Source organism: Festucalex cinctus, chromosome 4 (assembly GCF_051991245.1).
Source record: "Festucalex cinctus isolate MCC-2025b chromosome 4, RoL_Fcin_1.0, whole genome shotgun sequence".
Taxonomy (NCBI): Eukaryota; Metazoa; Chordata; class Actinopteri; order Syngnathiformes; family Syngnathidae; genus Festucalex; species Festucalex cinctus.
Window position 1 is genome coordinate 1,382,501 of NC_135414.1, and position 19,497 is coordinate 1,401,997.

General features: G+C 40.7%; 1 protein-coding gene across 3 annotated transcripts in view; it reads left to right on the forward strand.

The window, feature by feature from the left end:
• The window catches only part of efl1 (elongation factor like GTPase 1), a 371,901-nt gene that overhangs the window by 346,458 nt on the left and 5,946 nt on the right, over positions 1-19,497 (forward strand). For all 3 annotated transcript variants that reach the window (XM_077518226.1, XM_077518227.1, XM_077518225.1), the window contains exons 21-22: positions 13,757-14,277; positions 15,335-15,519. In XM_077518226.1, the coding sequence (XP_077374352.1) occupies positions 13,757-14,277; positions 15,335-15,519 (706 nt within the window). The remainder of the gene's footprint in view (positions 1-13,756; positions 14,278-15,334; positions 15,520-19,497) is intronic.

Below are 19,497 nucleotides of genomic sequence, written 5' to 3' on the forward strand. Positions count from 1 at the left end.
CTATGTGCTGTCCTCGCGACACGTGACTATGTTGCTGCTAGACTGCCAGTGAACTTAAAATAAAACCCCGTACACAAGGCGTACGTTTCTTGCTTTATGAAGCTTTCTTGCTCTTACAAACACAGCAATATGAATGGAAAAGTGGACAAAAAAGGAAACTGAAACAGAAAAAAGAAAAGCACAGTATGTCACTAATTACATCATACAAGTAACAAGCTAACACTGCTAATACAGCCTTATGAAACAACAAATTTACATACACCTGTATGTTCAAATTAGAATGCAAAACAACCTTTACTAACACAAAATAACCTTCTTAATACTTATAAAGACTGTCTAACGAGGCTCAAGTGTGTGGCGCACATTAAACGTGTTGTATGACTTCGACACGCCAAACTGAAAAGATTAGTGTTGTCGGTCACGACCGATTCGTTCTTTAGAACGAATCTTTTCAGTGAATGTGACTGAACGGGTCACTTCTTGAAGTAATTCGTTCACCTTCTCAGTTCACTTGAGAGCAGCGACGCTCATGCCGTCAGTCTTCGTCAACGACCAATCAGAAGCTAGCGTCAGACGTGGGCGGGATTTTACTACACATACAGCCTCACTATTGGTGTTCAGCAACGAGTCACTGAGGCAGCTTCCCGCTCACGAAGACGTGAACGGATCAGTGAGTGAACGAGTCAGTGGGTGAACGTGTTACCTTTTCCGGGTCAGGAACGAACGATTCATTGAATGAGTGTTGCGGCTGTTGCCATTTCCGGTTCGCGAACGAGTCAGTGAGTGAACGTGCTCCCTCCATTTCCCGTTCGCGTACGATTCATAACGTGAACGTACTGCCATAGCAGTTCAGTGAGTGAGTGATTGTAGTCTTCCCACGAGTGATTCACGATTTGCCAAGGAAGGAACTACTCAGAAACGCCACTACTTCCGTGCTGACGGGGACAAGCTTTCATTATCATTAACGGCTAATGTGTCGGTCCACGTACTGGGCTGGGGTCAAGCGCATAAAAACAAAATAGAGCGAGTGACAGTCTCTCTCTCACCAGCACATGACGGTGTGCCCCGCGCTGCAGCAGCGGGGAGATGACGTTGTTGGTGATATCTTTAACGGATTTATTATCCTCTCGGTGTACTGTGGATGTCGTCTACTGTAATTCTTATTATCATCATCATTATTATCATCTTTATTATCATTATTAAATTTATTATTGCAGTTGAATTTATAAAGTAACTTAATTAAAAAAAATATATAAATAATTCTGTCACGACGTCCGCGGGTTGTCATGATTCGGTGAACGAATCTTTTGAACAGTTCTTTTAAATGAACTGATTCTTGTGATTCAGTTCATCTAAAATAACTGTAATGCCCATCACTAGAAAAGATTGTGTCCTTCAGAGGGGAATTACGTCAAAGCTCCACTATTAGCGACAGATGCTCTTGCAGTACAAACAAATCAAAACGCTCCACTGAAGGAGGATTTCTCACTCTGACAATTTTTCCACATTAGCTTTAACACTTTACACTATGAAATACAAACTACTAAAAACTAACTTATGTTTTATCAAATATGAACTTATTTTTAACAAAATAAGTTTTAACATATGACACCTATAAAATATAAAATGAAATAATTCCTTGCCTCTTCACCAGAATACATGACAGCCCATCTTCTATATACGTTCTGACTTTAGGATCCCAACTTTAAAATTATGTTTAAAATCATCAAACAAATGTAAGTATAATCAGACAAATATTACCCAAAATAAATTCTTAAAATGGTGATTTTATTTATTAACAAACTGGTTGGGCCATCTCGGCAGCAACAACCGAAATCAAGCATTTTATATAACTGGCAATGAGTTTTAGGGTTGTCAGGTGATTACAATTTTTTATCGTAATTAATCACATGACTTCAATAGTTAACTCACGATTAATCACACATTTTATATCTGTTTTAAATGTACGATAAAATGTACAATAATTGTTTCCTAAGTTTTCATGCTTTTGTTTACATAAATGTGGAAAAAATGTGAAACAAATAGAAATATGGCTGCGTCTTTTAGTCATTGATGCAGTAATTTCATGTAACAACGATGGCCTATGGCCCAGGCCACCCTCTAATTTTTTTTTTTTTAGCTTGCTTCTTCTAAAGCAAACTCTCTGCAGTCGCATAAACATTCCACAGCTCAGACAGGATCTAAGCTTGGTTAGCTCTGCAGGTGCACAACCACCAACAAAGCTCTTTTGAAGCCGCTGACCAGGTGACAAAGGAATTTATGCGTCTGCCGAAGGAGGTTTATTCAAGCCGACTTCCCGGAGCCCGAGAAAACGCCTTCAATGAATTGGAATATACAAACGACTGATCAAAGGAATGTTTATGAAGTTTCTTATCAACCAGGGGGGACTCTCTGGCGTCGCCCCTCCAGGGGGCACTCCTGGAACATCTAGATGGAGCAACAGCACCGTCAAGTGGTGAAACTTGGAACTATCCTTAGTGACAATTCATACAAGTAACCGCATTTTACACATTTATACCATGATAATTCTTGACAGACAACTGAACTACGAATGATTCATGTTATGTCTTTGTGTGTATGAACGTCCTATTTCATTTGTACATAAGGAATGAAAGGTAATCAATATCTTTCAGTTCAGTCAGATTAGGCTCAAGAACGACCTCACAAATTAGTTTATGATGCATTAATTACGATGTGTGCTAAACTGGTTGTGTGGGAAAACTGATTTGCCAGACTGACCAAATTTAATGCCAAAATATTAATCCCTTTAATAATTAATGCCAAAATATTAATCCCTTTAATAATTTGCTTTTTTAAAGTCTGCGTGAGCGAACAGAAGGGTTTGCCACCACCTACTGAAGCCCCGCCCATAGACTTTAAAAAGACTAGGGGACCCCCCTCTTGCTCTCTCTTCTTCCGATGCCTCTACCCGATCTCTCTCTCTCCTCGCTTCTTCTACTGACCATCCCAAGGCCTGTTGCCTGCAAGTGGCCCAGCTCGCCCACTGACTCTTTGTCCCAAGAAACTTGTCCAGCACGTGGCCCCCTTTTGTTCCTGGCAGAAACCATTGCCACGAGAGCCGACACTCGCTCCACGCCATGCCAAAGCAGGTGCAAACTGCAACGCTGACCCCAAAAAGACTCTTTTACTCCCTTTTTCCTTGTTTTCCCTTTTTTTTCTTCTTCTTCACCATCGGTGACTGTCCGCCAGCAGCGAGCTCCACGGCCCCGGGGTACACTTGCAACGTACCGCCGGACTCAAGGTTGTGCACCTAAGCCGCACCGCATCTCACCTGCTATTCGGTGGCGCCCCGCCGCTGTGCAAGCGCACCTCCAACTGCGGGCCTTCCCCGTACGCAGGCACGCCGCGAAGCGAGCTCCAACACCTGGAGTCGGACAGCCGTCCAGCAGAACTAACCGCCGGAGAAACATCTCGCCGACCAATCAAGCAACTACGTCAGCCCCCGAGCGGCTCCCTTGCTCACCTGTGGAATAGCCCCTTTTTTTTATTTTCTTGCCTTTTTGAACGAACATTGACTATTTTTCCCCCTTTTTCAAAAACCGCCCATTTCTGCTCGTTCGACGCAGCACCCATACTTGTAAGTGCACATTTGATTTTCCCAATTCGGCATACCCCTGTGTGCAACTTAGATTTGAAACATATCACAGACCTGGCAAGTTAAATTTCTCTTTTTCCTGTTTCCTTATTCGTTCGCATTCTTTCCCTATTTTGATTAGCTTTATTTGATTTCTTTTCTTCTGACGGTAGGATAGTTAGATAGGCAGTGTTTTGATTCTGTAGTGTAGCAATTGTGAATAAATGCATGTTTTATTAACTCTATTCCGCTTAATTCATCTGTGTTTCCTTTTTTTTTTAAAGAGCTCAGAATTGTTCATTCGGTAGTCTTACTGATTCAACGTCTTATCATCATTGCACTTTTTTGTGTGTGTGTGTGTGTGTGCGTTTGCGTGCGTGCGTGCGTGCGTGCGTGCGCTTGCGTGCGTGCGTGCGTGTGCGCGCGTGCGTGTGCGTGCGTGCAAATACGTATAAATTTATACTCATGAATTCACCTAAAACCTTATAAATATCCCATTACCCTTCGCCTTAACCAGGTACTTCAGAATCTTGCCAGAGTCGTGAGGTTCAAATGGTCAGGAGACCAGAGAAGAGGTCAGAAAAAAATAAAGAGAAAAGAAAGATAAATCAAAGTGAAATCCAGCACCGACCAAACACTTCCTGCCTTCCCCATGGTTACAAAATCAAAGTCTTACGCCAACCCCGGAAGCCTCTAAATTCCAACAAATTAGCGAGATCTCAAGAGACCAGAGGAAAAACTAAAGAGAGGAAGGAGGGAAGGATCGATGAGGCAGAGTGAGATCCATAGAAGCCAGTACATCCAATCCATCAAAGTGAAATCCAGCACCAACCAAACCCCTCCTGCGTGGTTACAAAACCAGAGTCTTATGCCAACCCCAGAAACCTCAAACTTCCAATAAATTGAGATCTCAAGTGACCAGAGGAAAAACTAAAGAGAGGAAGGAGGGAAGGATAGATAAAGCAAAGTGAGATCCACAGACACCAGCACCCACTGATTCAAGGGGCTGTGGGAGGGAGAGGCAAATTCTGTTTGAGTTTCAGTAGATGCTGGTGCGATGGATCTGGCATGCATAAGGACCACCACCAAAGAAAGAAGCCGTCAAGTGCGGTCCAGCAGAAGCGAGCACCCCCCCCCCCCCCCCCCCGGAATCCCCAGGCCACGGCAGCCCCAAGGCCACCCCCAAGCCACCCGAGCGGACACCGACCCAGACGCCCGGAACACCCCCGCCCCAGCCCCGGCCCACACCCCCGAGCCCAAGGCCGCAGAACGAGGCCCGGCGGGCCCCCACAGCGCCCCACCGGTCCCCAGCCCCCATCCCCCCACGACCCCCCCGCACCCCACCCAAACCCGCCACCCGCCACGACCCAGGCCCCGCCACCCCCGGCCCCCAAACTCCCGAACACACCCCGACCCCCAACACCCAACCCAACACCCAACCCCCCACCCACCCATACCCCCCCCCCCCAAACAAGCCGCCCCCCCCCGACGACCGCCAACCCCCCCGCGAACCCCGCCCCCCACCTCTGTAACGTCCAGATTATTAATTCGTCTAAAAGACGACCCAATTATCGCTACATTCATAATTCATAAAATTGTGTTAAAATTAAAAAGATTTACTGTACTGTAAAAAACAAGTATTATATTGATTTGTGTTTTTCTGCCACTAGATGGCATAATTGCTTTTGTAAGATGGTGACAGTTCAGTGCATTTTTCTTTTTATAATAAGAGCTATCTAATGTGAAATTCTGCACATTTTTAAAATAGTGAAATACAAATTAACTGAGAAAAGGCCAAACATGCACATGGTGGTTTTGATTTTGTGTGTATGTTGAATTCATGGGCATGGTAAAAAAATTGTAAGATATTTTTAGTGAATTAGTCCCATTGTTGCTGCTTTTTTCTCAGACCTCTCTGTCTTGCTTGCATACCTGTATGAGTCGCAACAGGAAACATACAATTAGGGATTTAACGATAAGGGCAATATCGTGATATTAAAACTGCCGCAATACCGTCGTCGTCATGTTCACAATATTTAAAAGGAACATCTGTTAAAAAAAAAAAAAAAAAAAAAGTCAGGTTGATTTTCTTTTTTGCTGTTCTAGCACCCTCTAGTGGCTAGTTTATTAGTGCAATTTAATTTTCATTAGGGGTGTTTTGGCCTTCTATATTTAAAATCTATGCTAATTGTCAGATGAAGGGGAACCTAATTTGCTTGTGAAGCGATCAATGTGTGCTTGCATTAGTAAGTGCCTCAATATTGTTATTAGAGATTGTAGGCGTTTTATATGCATTGCTGTTTTGTATAAAAGCACAATATTGTGTTTTTTTTTTAGTATGAGCTCTTTTTTTTTTTTTTACAATAATGTGATCTTTTTTAAATATCACCAACAATATCGTGATAATTATCGTATCGTGACCTTCATATCGTGATATCGTTTGGATATCGTTAAAATCCCTACATACAATATTAAAAAATATTTAAGCAAAGCCCATCAAGACAAAATTGCCTGAGAAATGTAAACCTGTTAGTCCATTTATATACATTAAGACCCTTGGCAACATCAACCATGCACATGGTGACCAAACCAGCATCCAACATGTCCAAAACCATAAATTATATGATGTATGTATGTTACAAAAAAAAAATTCAGACCATTTATATATCGGATTTGCGATACAATTAGAATCAGCACTAGTTCACTTGTTTTTAATCACACGTCATTATAAGCATAATAAGTATCAAAACAATTTGTATACGGGCACTGATCGGCCATTCAAAAATAATTGAAAACATGTCATTTATTAAAACGTGAAAATTTCCGAAACGTGTGAAGAGCCTTATTTAAGGTGCTCGTAGACTACGCCCATATTTAGACATACTGAATGGAGCGGTTATTTATTGATTGATTGAATTATGTTATATTTTATTATCTGTTCTTATTGCTGCTGGAATTGTACATTTCCCAGAGGGAGCCATCCCAAAGGGATCAATAAAGTCAAGTCTAAGTCTAATAAATATTTCATTAATATTTTTGGATCTACTTCTTCTAACCGTAAAGCAATAACTTTTGATCAAATTTTTATTCAATTGGATATCCATCTAATACTGGAACTTTATTACTTTGTAGGGATGTAACGATATCCAAATATCACGATGAGATATCACGATATGAAGCTCATGATACGATAATTATCACGATATTGTGGGGAGGATATTTAAAAAAGGTCAAAATATTGTAAAAAAAAAATGAGCTCATACAAAAAAAAGTACAATATTGTGCTTTTGTACATAACAGCAATAAATATAAATAACCAATCTCTAATAACGTTTAATATTGAGGCATTTACTCACCTAATGCAAGCACACATTGAGTTCCTCCACATATTGACTCGCTTCACAAGCATATTACAATCCCCTTCATCTAACAATTAGTGATTTTAAACATAGGGCCAAAACATCCCTAATGAAAATTAAATTGCACTAAAAAATAGCCACCAGATGGTGTTAGAATTGCACAAATGGAAATCAACCTAATTTTTTTAACACATGTAGCTTTTAAATATCATGAACATGACGACGACGGTATTGTGGCAGTTTTAACATCACAATATCACGATATTGCCATTATTGTTACATCCTTATTACTTTGTAGTAATTTATCACACGAAGGATATGTCTCTATCCAATGTATTCCGATCTGTACTTGAAATTTTGGCAAGGATAATTTAGTAAGAAAATCTTTAGCTTTAATGTCGGCCACCTGTTCGGATTAATACAGTGTTTCATAATATCTTTTAAGTTCTAAATTTATTTCCCTATTATCTTCTAAATATTGGTCATCATCAGTTTTAATACAATGTATAATATTTCTCTGATTCTTTTTGCTTTAGTATCCATGAAAGTAGTTTTCCTGTTTTATTACCATACTAACAGTAATGAAATTTAGTTAATATCATTGCTGCTTCAAATTTACTAGTACAAAGATTATCATATAGAATTTGTTTGTTTTATTACACTAAGAATCTTGCATTGTTGAAGTGTGTTAAAATTCCTATACTCTTATTGATTTTTCTAAATAAGATAATTGGTCTCTCTTGTGTTTATTTTTCTATGATGAATAAGAAATTATATAACCTCTAATATTCAGGTTTTTCTCCAAAAATATATCCAATTTATTGTTCATAAAATGTATAAAATCTCTTTGAGTAAAAATGTTTTAAATATCCATCCATAAGAAATATGTCCTCCTGTCTTGTACAGTAGTATTTACATTAATAAAGCATTATCATCTGATAGAGTGGCTGCCAAATAATGAGATAATGGTGTTTGTGAAACTAAGAGCATATCAATTCTTGAGTATGTATTATGAACATGGGAATAATAGGAAAAATTCTTTACACCTGGGTTTCGCAGTCGCCATGCATCCTTTCAACCAAGTTCATTCATACCTCCACTCAGTGCGATCCAACATAGGGCTCAACACAAGATTGCAATCACTTCCCAGAACACAACAACCCTCTGACGAGGCCAGTCTTATGGTCAAAGTATCGAATAAGTTTGGATCATCAATATTAGCACCATATATTGATGCAAGTAACAATCTGTGTTAATCATACATTCAAGTCCTAGAAATCTTCCAGATTGATCCTGTTCAATATTCTGCAACTGAAATCTACTATTTTTATTTCTAATTATTGCTGCACCTCTAGCACTAGATGAAAAAGAGGAATAATAGACATTACCAATCCGGTTACATTTCATTTTCATCTCTACTATATCAGTGAGATGTGTTTCTTGGATAAAAACGATATCTGCCTTGTGCTTTTTTAAAGAAAGTTATCACCTTCTTCCTAATAGGATTATTAATTCCCTTCATGTTTAATGATATACAATAGGGATGTAACGATATCCAAACATCACGATACGATATTATCACGATATGAAGGTCACGATACGATAATTATCACGATATGAAAGTCACAACACGATAATTATCACGATATTTGGGTCAGCGATATTTAAAAAAGGTCACAATATCGTTAAAAAAAAAAAAAGAGAGCCCATACAAAAAAAGTACAATAGTGTGCTTTTGTACATAACAAGCAATGTATATAAACTCTAATAACAATATTGAGGCGCTTACTTGTTAATGCATGCACACATTGAGTTCCTCCACATATTGACTCGTTTCACAAACATATTATGTTCCCCTTCATCTGACAATTTTGTAGCTATTAAACATCGAAGGGCCAAAACATTCCTAATGAAAATTAATTTGCGCTAATAAACTAGCCACCAGAGGGTGCTAGAACTGCACAAATGGAAATCAACCTTACTTTTTTAACAGATGTGTTCCCTTTAAATATTGTGAACATGACGACGACGATATTGTGGCAGTTTTAATATTACGATATCACGATATTGCCCTTATCGTTACATCCATAATATACAATTTATATATCCTATTTTGTCCATAGTTCCCTATATATGAAGGTCATTTATCAAAGAGGGAAAAAAAACAAACACACAAAGTCCAAATTACCTTGGCAAACATTTGAGTGGAGAGGGACACATACCCAAATACAAAACAACACTATTGTACAGCTTTTCTAACCGCTTTTTCACCAACTGATGACATCATCAGGAACAACTGATGCTTCATTATCTTGCTCAAGACACTTTCAGATTGTCATGATTTTTTTGTTGTAGCGATAATTGGGTCGTCTTTTAGACGAATTAATAATCTGGACGTTACAGAGGTAAATTGTATTTACCTCGATAACCTCTAGGGGCACCACGTTGGCTTTGCTTTGGGTTAACAGGAGCAAACAACGACCAAAATCCTTTCTTCATCAGTCATTTATAATCTAAAGTCGCCACACTTGATAATCAGTGGTTCGTTGTACTAACAAAAGAATAATAATCCACTCGGAAACACAGATGACTTAGGCAGAATAGAGTTAATAAAACATGCATTTATTCACGATTGCTACACTACAGAATCAAAACACTGCCTAACTATCCTACCGTCAGAAGAAAATAAATCAAATAAAGCTAATCAAAATAGGGAAAGAATGCAAACGAATAAGGAAACAGGAAAAAGAGAAATTTAACTTGCCAGGTCTGTGATATGTTTCAAATGTAAGTTGCACACAGCGGTATGCCGAATTGGGGAAAATCAAATGTGCACTTACGAGTTGGATACTGCGTAGAACGAGCAGAAACGGGAGGTCTTTGGAAAAGGGGGAAAAATAGTAAATGTTCGTTCAAAAAGGCAAGAAAAATCAAAAAAGGGGCTATTCCACAGGTGAGCAAGGGAGCCGCTCGGGGGCTGACGTAGTTGCGCGGCTCGTCCCTTGATTGGTCGGCGAGATGTTTCCCCGGCGAGTTTGGTTCTGCCGGACAGCTGTCCGACTCCAGGTGTTGGAGCTCGGTTCGCTGCGTGCCTGCGTACGGGGAAGACCCGCAATTGGAGGTGCGCTTGCACAGCGGCAGGGCGCTACCGAATAGCAGGTGAGATGTGGTGCGGCTTAGGTGCACAACCTTGAGTCCGGCGGTACGTTGCAAGTGTACCTCGGGGCCGCGAAGCTCGCTGCTGGCGGACAGTCACCAATGGTGAAGAAGAAAAAAAAGGAAAACAAAGAAAAAAGGAGTAAAAGAGTCTCTCTGGGGTCAACGTTCCAGTTTGCACCTGCTTTGGCGTGGCGTGGAGCGAGCGTCGGCTCTCGTGGCAATGGTTTCTGCCAGGAACAAAAGGGGGCCACGTGCTGGACAAGTTTCTTTGGAAAAAGAGTCAGGTGAAGAGGCATTGGGGGGGACGAGAGATCGGAAGAAGAGCGGAAGAAGAGAGGAGGGCGAGAGAGAGATCCTCTCGTCTTTTTAAAGTCTATGGGCGGGGCTCCAGGAGGGAGTGGCAAACCCTTCTGTTCGCTCACGCAGACTTAAAAAAAAAAAAAAGCAAATTATTAAAGGGATTAATAATTTGGCATTAAATTTGGTCAGTCTGGCAAATCAGTTTTCCCACACAACCCGTTTAGCACACATCGTAATTAATGCATCATATACTAATTTGTGAGGTCGTTCTTGAGCCTAATCTGACTGAACTAAAAGATATTGATTACCTTTCATTCCTTATGGAGTACAAATGACATAGGATGTTCATACACACAAAGACATAACATGAATCATTCGTAGTTCAGTTATCTGTCAAGAATTATCATGGTATAAATGTGTAAAATGCGGTTACTTGTATGAATTGTCACTAAGGATAGTTCCAAGTTTCACCCCTTGACGGTGCTGTTGCTCCATCTAGGCATTCCAGGAGTGCCCCCTGGAGGGGTGACGCCAGAGAGTCCCCCCTGGTTGATAAGAAACTTCATAAACATTCCTTTGATCAGTCGTTTGTATATTCCAATTCATTGAAGGTGTTCCTCGGGCTCCGGGAAGTCGGGGCCCGAATAGATTCCTTCGGCAGACGCATAAATTCCTTTGTCACCTGGTCAGCGGCTTCAAAAGAGCTTTGTTGGTGGTTGTGTGACCACCAGTGTTGCCACAGTTACCTTGAAAAAGTAACTTAGTTACTTTACTGATTACTTGGTTTTAAAAGTAACTAAATTGCGTTACTGATTACTTGATTTTAAAAGTAACTAAGTTAGATTAAAAGTTACTTTTTTAGTTACTTTCAGCAGCTGCCGATAACACCATCTCAACATAAAAATAATGCAGTAGAAACGGAGTTCCAAATACTTTATTGAAAGTGCATTTTTAACATGAAAATAAAGGTTTTTTTTATGAAAAACAAAATAGGCAGTCTCTCTTGACTTCTTGTAACGTAAATACTTTTTATAAAACAAAAAATAAAAATCTATCCAGGTTGAAAATGAAAATCCCCTAAATTCCTCTATTGTTTGTTTGTTCCGCTATTCCAGTGTGTACACATGTATCAGTTTAAATATTTATTAGTAGTTATTGACAGTTATAATTGTTTTTTGGTTTGTTTGTTTTTTCTCTTCAAAATAAGGATCAGGAAAACAAAAGGTTGATAATTTAATGTTATATATAAATATTTAACCTTTAGACAGACACCAACACAATTAAACAGAATATTTGCACATTGTGAAGTATTTCAGAAACATAAATTTAAGACATGAAATAAACCTACCGTCCAGCCAAAAGAAATATGAAGCCACCTTATGGAACAATAAATCTATCAAAACACATTTTAACAACTTAATATATCCAAAAATATTTACAAAAGTTGCATTTCCCTTTCTATTAACAATTTTTGTTTTTAACAATTGTTTTTTCTTTTGTCATCACTTTCATTTTTGGTTAATGTATGACATCTTTTTTTGTTTTTTTAATCTGAGACACGATGATGACCACAGAATCACTACTGTTTATATTTTGTTTTTTGGGCTGTCGTAATCGCGGGCACGTCTCAGTTCTCCTATCTGCTGCTCATGCTAGTTGTAGACATTGACAGGGAGCCACAAACTGAGAAATGAGATACTTGCAGTGTGCTTTTAGCTTAGCTGGTGTGTTGGCTGTGGGACATACCTGTGTCGTTTGAATCCATGCATTGGATCGTCACGGGAGTTATTCTTTTTGGCTCGCGTGCAGTACCAACGCCGGCCCGGGACATACAAGTGCACCGAGAGGACTCGATAGCCATGGGAAATACCGAGATGTACGGCACCGGCTTCTGCTAACTGTCTCCATTTGTATGTTGTCACTCGTTGCGCGCGCGCGCGCGCGCGCCGTGTCGCGAGCACGGAAACACGGAAGTAGCTTGAATGGTGATGCTACTGAAATGTAAACAAAACAAGTAGAGCACGGCGCAGAACTCTTGCTATTGTTATGAAAACCATAAAGCCTCACTCGCAACCGATACGGTCGTTTAGCTCCCTTTGACGAACGATGGTTCGGTCGAATCGTTTTTTTGTTCCACCCCTACTGAAAACGTAACTTGTCTGACGTCACTCCCCCTGGCGAGAGGGCGGAGACGACCTCATCCCATAATGCTTCACGGACCAGTTGAGGATGGAAATAAAAAAAAATTTTTTTACCACTTTTATGGTCCATAATGCACACTTTTTTTGTTGTGTTGTGTGCCTGTTGGTTAATAAAACTAGTAGTAAAAGTATCATCACTTTTGTTTTGAATGTGCAAACCATTCATGACCAGACCATGGCTGAATTCAGTGTGGTGATCAATGACTTCTGCCTCATCTTCGTAGTTAGCAGTAGTTGTTTGTGACTGTTACAACAGTGAGATAGTTTGCCTTCTGCATGAAAATGTGGAGTAACGCATTGATTCTCTGGACAGTAACTTTAATCAGACTACTTTGTAGAATAAAGTAACGCGTTAGACTATTAGTTACTTTAGAAAGCAACTTTTTTGAGTAACGCGTTACTAAGTAACGCGTTACTAACGCGTTACCGGCAACACTGGTGACCACCTGCAGAGCTAACCAAGCTTAGATCCTGTCTGAGCTGTGGAATGTTTATCCGACTGCAGAGAGTTTGCTTTAGAAGAAGCAAGCTAAAAAAAAAAAATTAGAGGGTGGCCTGGGCCATAGGCCATAGTTGTTACATTGTTATTATTTGTTGTTTTTCCAAATGTCCCTTTTAACTCTTTGAGCGCCAAAAAAGTTTTATAATGTTTAGTAAAATCGCAATGTATACCGTCTTAAACATTAAATGACGTCAATAGTGCAACGTCTAATTGCAGCACTTCCTGGTCAATGGATTGTGGAATCAAAAACACCCACTAACTATGGCCAGCTTTTGGCAGTATTGTAGCTCTTTTCAATGGGCTGCCAGTGTATGAAATTACAATGACACATGACAGAATCTGATGAAATGGAACGTTTTCAAGGATGACGTGCATGATCAAAGCCTGTGTCACAATAAACCTAATTCACGGACCGTCACTAAACAAAAAATATTAGTGTCATAGTCACTGTCGTTGAGAAAATCTATCTTTTCAATTTTTGCTCAATGTCACTCCAATTACCTATTTTCAAATGGTGATTAGTAAAGAACAGAATAGAGTAGAAACATTTTTTTTTTAATAGTTGATTTATTAGATGTGCAATCATTTATTCAACTTGTTAATTGTGTTTTGCTTTCAGGTGTGGTCCGAACATTCTGCTAAACAAGTTGGAGGGTTATCAGCGGCCATCTCTGTGGCAGTGTCTGTGTCGAGAAGATCCATTTCATCAAGATGGAGCTCAGGCAAAAATGATACGAGAGTTTGACAACAGCATTGTCAGTGGCTTCCAGTTAGCGACCCTTTCAGGGCCGATGTGTGAAGAGCCTCTCATGGGAGTCTGCTTCGCCATTGAAAGATGGGATGTACAGTCTCCAAATTTGTCACGTCAAAATCACTTTGACGAAAATTCCACATTTCAAGAGGCTTTGGGAGCTAGCAAAGCACCAGAAAGCACCCAAGCATTGGAAGTCACCCCCACTCAGCCTAGTCAAGCTACGTGTTTGCAAGAGGCCAGCGCTGCTACAGACTGCTATGGGCCTGTCTCAGGCCAGCTGATTGCTGCCATGAAGGAGGCGTGCCGCTACGCTTTCCAGGCTCAGCCCCAGAGACTTATGGCTGCCATGTATACCTGCGAAATCATGGCCACTGCAGAGGTTCTGGGTAAGAGACTGGTAAATCGTTTGTCTCTTGAAGCAATACACCACTGAAAACTTAGTTTACAGTTTGTGATTAGGCATTGTACGGAGCCCCTAAGGTGACATGGTAGAAAAAAAACAACATCTTTGCGTTCCCTCGCAAAGATTGCAAGGGGACGCAATCTTTGCGTTCTCTCGCAAAGTTGTTTCGTGACCCTCACAATCTTTGCAAAGTTGTTTTGCGAGGGAACGCAATCTTTGCGAGAGAACCCAAAGTTTTTTGCGAGGGAACGCAATCTCCTCGCAAAGAATACGAGGGAACGCAATCTTTGCGAGGCAACGCAAAGTTTTTTGCGAGGGAATGCAAAGATTGCGTTCCCTCTAAGGCTGGGACAACGCGTCGACGTCATCGATGACGTTGACGAAAAAAATACGTCGACGCAAAAAAAACAACAATTATAACTGTCAATAATGACTAATAAATATTTAAACTGGCACATTTTTCAGTCATATTACCAGCCCTTTGTTGCAGTCTATTCAAATAATTGATTCAATATATGAAAATATAGAAGACATTTTTGTTGTTGTTTTTTAACATGTTTGAAGATACTGTAAAAATTTGCGGTGTTTTAAGATGGTCTACAAGCAACAAATGTCAATATACGTTTTGACTATTGAAATTAATCGAAAATCCTATCGAAAATCCTATCGTTCCCAAACTTAATCGAACCGTTCTGTTCTGAAAGATATCGTTTTTCAATCGAATCACAACCTGTGTATCGAGAAACATATCGAATCGGCCTCATGTCAGAGATTCCCACCCCTACCCACCACGACCCAGCCCCCGGACTCCCCCCCCCCCCCCCCCCCCCCAGCCATCAACACCAATGTTCATTATTAAGGGTAATATGTTATTTTCTCTTCTATATTCATAAATAATTGTTCTGTAACAAGCAAAAATCTTAATTTAATTTTATCCGAATAATGTATGTTACAATAAGATATCCTAATTCCTAAATATTTGATAGCTGCAGCACTATCCATGTTTTACTGGTGGTCTTACTCTGTCTTACCGTATGCAGGCCGAGTCTACGGTGTGCTGGGGAAGCGAGAAGGCCGCATCATCCATGAAGAAATGAAGGAAGGAACAGAAATATTCATCATCAAGGCTGTCCTGCCTGTAGCTGAGAGTTTTGGTTTTCCAGATGAAATTCGCAAGAGGACCAGTGGGTTTGCCAGTCCACAAATGGTCTTCAGTCACTGGGAGGTAATTAATTAAACCTATATACCGTTGCTGTAACTGTAATATGTGAAATAATCCATATAGATTGTTGGGGCCAGGACCTGCCTCCTGGCTGTTTTATTGGATTTTGACTGATTTTTGCCAGGCCCACAAAATATTGTATTCTCTTGCTGTTGAAAAAAAAAGGTATATTTGTATCTGTTACCGTTTTGCAGCAGTCAGCATTAGAATAAAGCTAAGTTTCATCATTCAAACCTGTTGAAAACACCGGGGAAACGAGCTTGGAGCAACATGGCCCTGGTTGATCTCGTATACTCGGCTGCCACCTGCTGCCGGTTTTTGCTTTAAGCGACCTCTTCAGGTCAGAAGCTGCATCGAGCCTTCTGTATGCTCTACCGTTTAAAAAAAAGAAAAAAGAAAAACGAAAACAGACAGTGTACCTCTACTTCCGAAATTAATTGGTTCTGGAATAAAGTTCTGAATAGGGCTGGGTTCAAAATATCGATATATCGATATCGGATCGATACGCCTTTTCATATCCCAATATCGATACATAAAACCATGTATGTTTGAACACGAATGTGCTACGGAGGAAGCATCCTGGGCATTCAACTTAGCTCGGCTCTCAAGTGAGTCGCGTTCAGGTATGCTTGGCTTTTTCTCCCGAGTGAGTCGCTTTCAGGTACGCTCGGCTTTTTCTCCCGAGTGAGTCGCGTTCAGGTACGCTCGGCTTTTTCTCCCGAGTGAGTCGCGTTCAGGTACGCTCGGCTTTTTCTCCCGAGTGAGTCGCGTTCAGGTACGCTCGGCTTTTTCTCCCGAGTGAGTCGCATAGTACGCTCGGCTTTTTCTCCCGGGTGAGTCGCGTGGTACGCTCGGCTTTTTCTTCCGAGTGAGTCGCGTTCAGGTACGGCTTTTTTCAGTTTGGTCGAGAGCCGATTTTTTGGACGAGTTCTGAGACATAAAATTCTCGAATTTATGTATCTAAGGATTCCCGGCGGATTTTGTATCGATTGACGGGTCTGCTACCGATACGGCCGTTTAGCTCCCCTTGACGAACGATGAACCAGTCAAATCGTTTTTTTGTCCCACCCCTAATATGTGGAAATATGTATATATATATATATATATATATATATATATATATATTCTGAATTGCAGCCAATTGATATGATGCTGTTACGTTTTGAGCAATACACGCATGCATGCAATTGCGTACATGCATTTAATCAATGTTTGCAAATGACATACAGATAATAAAATGCGTTAATGTAAAAATATTACGGTATTTTGTATTTATTTGATATTACGCAAATACGCAAGTAATTTAGCTGATTAATCGTGATTAATCAAAATTAAAGTGTGATTAATCAGATTTAAAAATTTTAATTGTTTGACAGCACTAATATATATATATATATATATATATATATATATATATATATATATATATATATATATACATATATATATACATATATATATATATATATATATATATATATATATATATATATATATATATATATATATATATACATATATATATATATATATATATATATAATGTAGCCGCGAGGGTGCACAAGCCAGTGTCTTCTTGTGCCGGTCCCAAGCCCGGATAAATACAGAGGGTTGTGTCAGGAAGGGCATCTGACGTAAAACTCTGGCCAAACCAAACATGCGAATCAAATATATGACTTCATTCGGTCGTGGCCCGGGTTAACAACGACCGCCATCGGTGCTGTTGACCTACAGGGTGCCGGTGGAAATTGAACTATTGTTGGTCGAAGAAGGAGAGGAGGAAGGTGTAGAGAAGAGGAACACCACTAGACTACATCTTGTGTAGACGGTGTAATTTGAAGGAGTTCAGCGACTGTAAAGTAGTGGTAGGTGAGAGTGTAGCCAGACAGCATAGGATGGTTGTGTGTAGGATGACTCTGGTGGTGAAGAAGACAAAGAGGCCAAGGGCAGAGCCGAGGACGAAATGGTGGAAGCTGAAAAAGGAAGAGTGTTGTATGACTTTCAGGAAGGAGTTGAGAAATGGTGGTGAGGATGTGCTCCCAGATGAATGGACAACTTCAGCAAATGTGATCAGGCAGACAGGTAGGACAGTCCTTGGTGTGTCATCTGGAAGGAAAGGAGATAAGGAGACTTGGTGGTGGAATGAGGAGGTGCAGAAGTGGATCCAGTGAAAGAGGTTAGCTAAGAAGAAGTGGGACACTGAGAGGACTGAAGAAAGTAGAAAGGAGTACAGGGAAATACAGCGTAAGGTGAAAGTAGAAGTGGCAAAAGCCAAACAAGGGGCTTACGATGAATTGTATGCTCGGTTGGACAGTAAGGAGGGAGAGACTGATCTATACAGGTTGGCAAGGCAAAGGGACAGAGATGGGAAGGACGTGCAGCAGGTTAGGGTAATAAAGGATAGGGATGGAAGAGTGTTGACAGTTGCCAGCGGTGTGATGGGAAGATGGAAAGAGTACTTTGAAGAGTTGATGAATGAGGAAAATGAGAGAGAATGAAGAATAGAAGGGGTGACTGTTGTGGACCAGGAAGTAGCAAAGATTAGTAAGGATGAAGTGAGAAGGGCATTGAAGAGGATGAAGAGTGGAAAGGCACTCGGTCCTGATGATATACCTGTGAAGGTATGGAAGTGTCTGGGAGAGGTAGCAGTAGAATTTCTGACTGGGTTGTTCAATAGGATCTTAGATAGTGAGAAAATGCCTGAGGAATGGAGGAGAAGTGTGCTAGTGCCCATTTTTAAGAACAAGAGAGACGTGCATAATTGTGGCAACTACAGAGGAATAAAGCTGATGAGCCACACAATGAAACTATGGGAATGAGTAGTGGAAGCTAGACTGAGGGCAGATGTGAACATTTGTGAGCAGCAGTATGGTTTCATGCCGAAAAAGTACAGAGTACAGAGAAGTACAGAGAAGGTCAGAAGGAACTGCATTGTGTCTTTGTTGACCTGGAGAAAGTTTATGACAGGGTGCCCAGAGAGGAACTGTGGTTTAGTATGAGGAAGTCTGGAGTGGCGGAGAAGTATGTTCAAGTGGTGCAGGACATGTATGCGGACTGTAAGACAGTGGTGAGGTGTGCTGTAGGTGTTACGGAGGAGTTCAAGGTGGAGGTGGGATTACATCAAGGATCAGCTCTGAGCCCCTTCTTGTTTCTCAATGGTAATGGACAGGATGACAGATGAGGTTAGACAGGAATCCCCATGGACTATGATGTTTGCAGATGACATAGTGATCTGTAGTGAGAGCAGGGAACCAGTGGAGGAGAAGCTAGAGGCGTGGAGGTTTGCCCTGGAAAGGAGGGGAATGAAGGTTAGACGTAGCAAGACAGATTATCTGTGTGTGAATGAAAGGGACCCAAGTGGAAGAGTGAGGTTACAGGGAGAAGAGACCAAGAAGGTGGAGAAGTTTAAGTATTTAGGGTCTACAGGCCAGAGCAATGGAGAGTGTGGAAAAGAAGTGAAGAAGCGTGTGCAGGCAGGCTGGAACGGGTGGAGAAAAGTGTCAGGTGTGATGTGTGATAGAAGAGTTTGAGCTAAAATGAAAGGAAAGGTTTATAAACCTGTGGTGAGACCAGCAATGTTGTTTGGTCTGGAGACGGTGCCACTGAGGAAAAGACAGGAGGCAGAGCTGGAGGTGGCAGAGATGAAGATGCTGAGATTCTCTTTGGGACTGACCAGGTTGGATAGGATCAGGAATGAGTACATCAGAGGGACAGCACATGTTAGAAGCTTTGGAGATAAAGTTAGAGAGGCCAGACTTAAATGGTTTAGACATGTCCAGAGGAGAGATAGTGACTATATTGGAAGAAGGATGCTGAGTTTTCAAATGCCAGGCAGAAGATCGAGAGGAAGACCAAAGAGGAGGTTTATGGATGTAGTTAAAGAGGACATGAATGTAGTTGGTGTGAGAGCAGAGGATGCAGAAGACAGAGTTAGATGGAGGCAACTGATTCGCTGTGGCGACCCCTGAAAGGGAAAAGCCG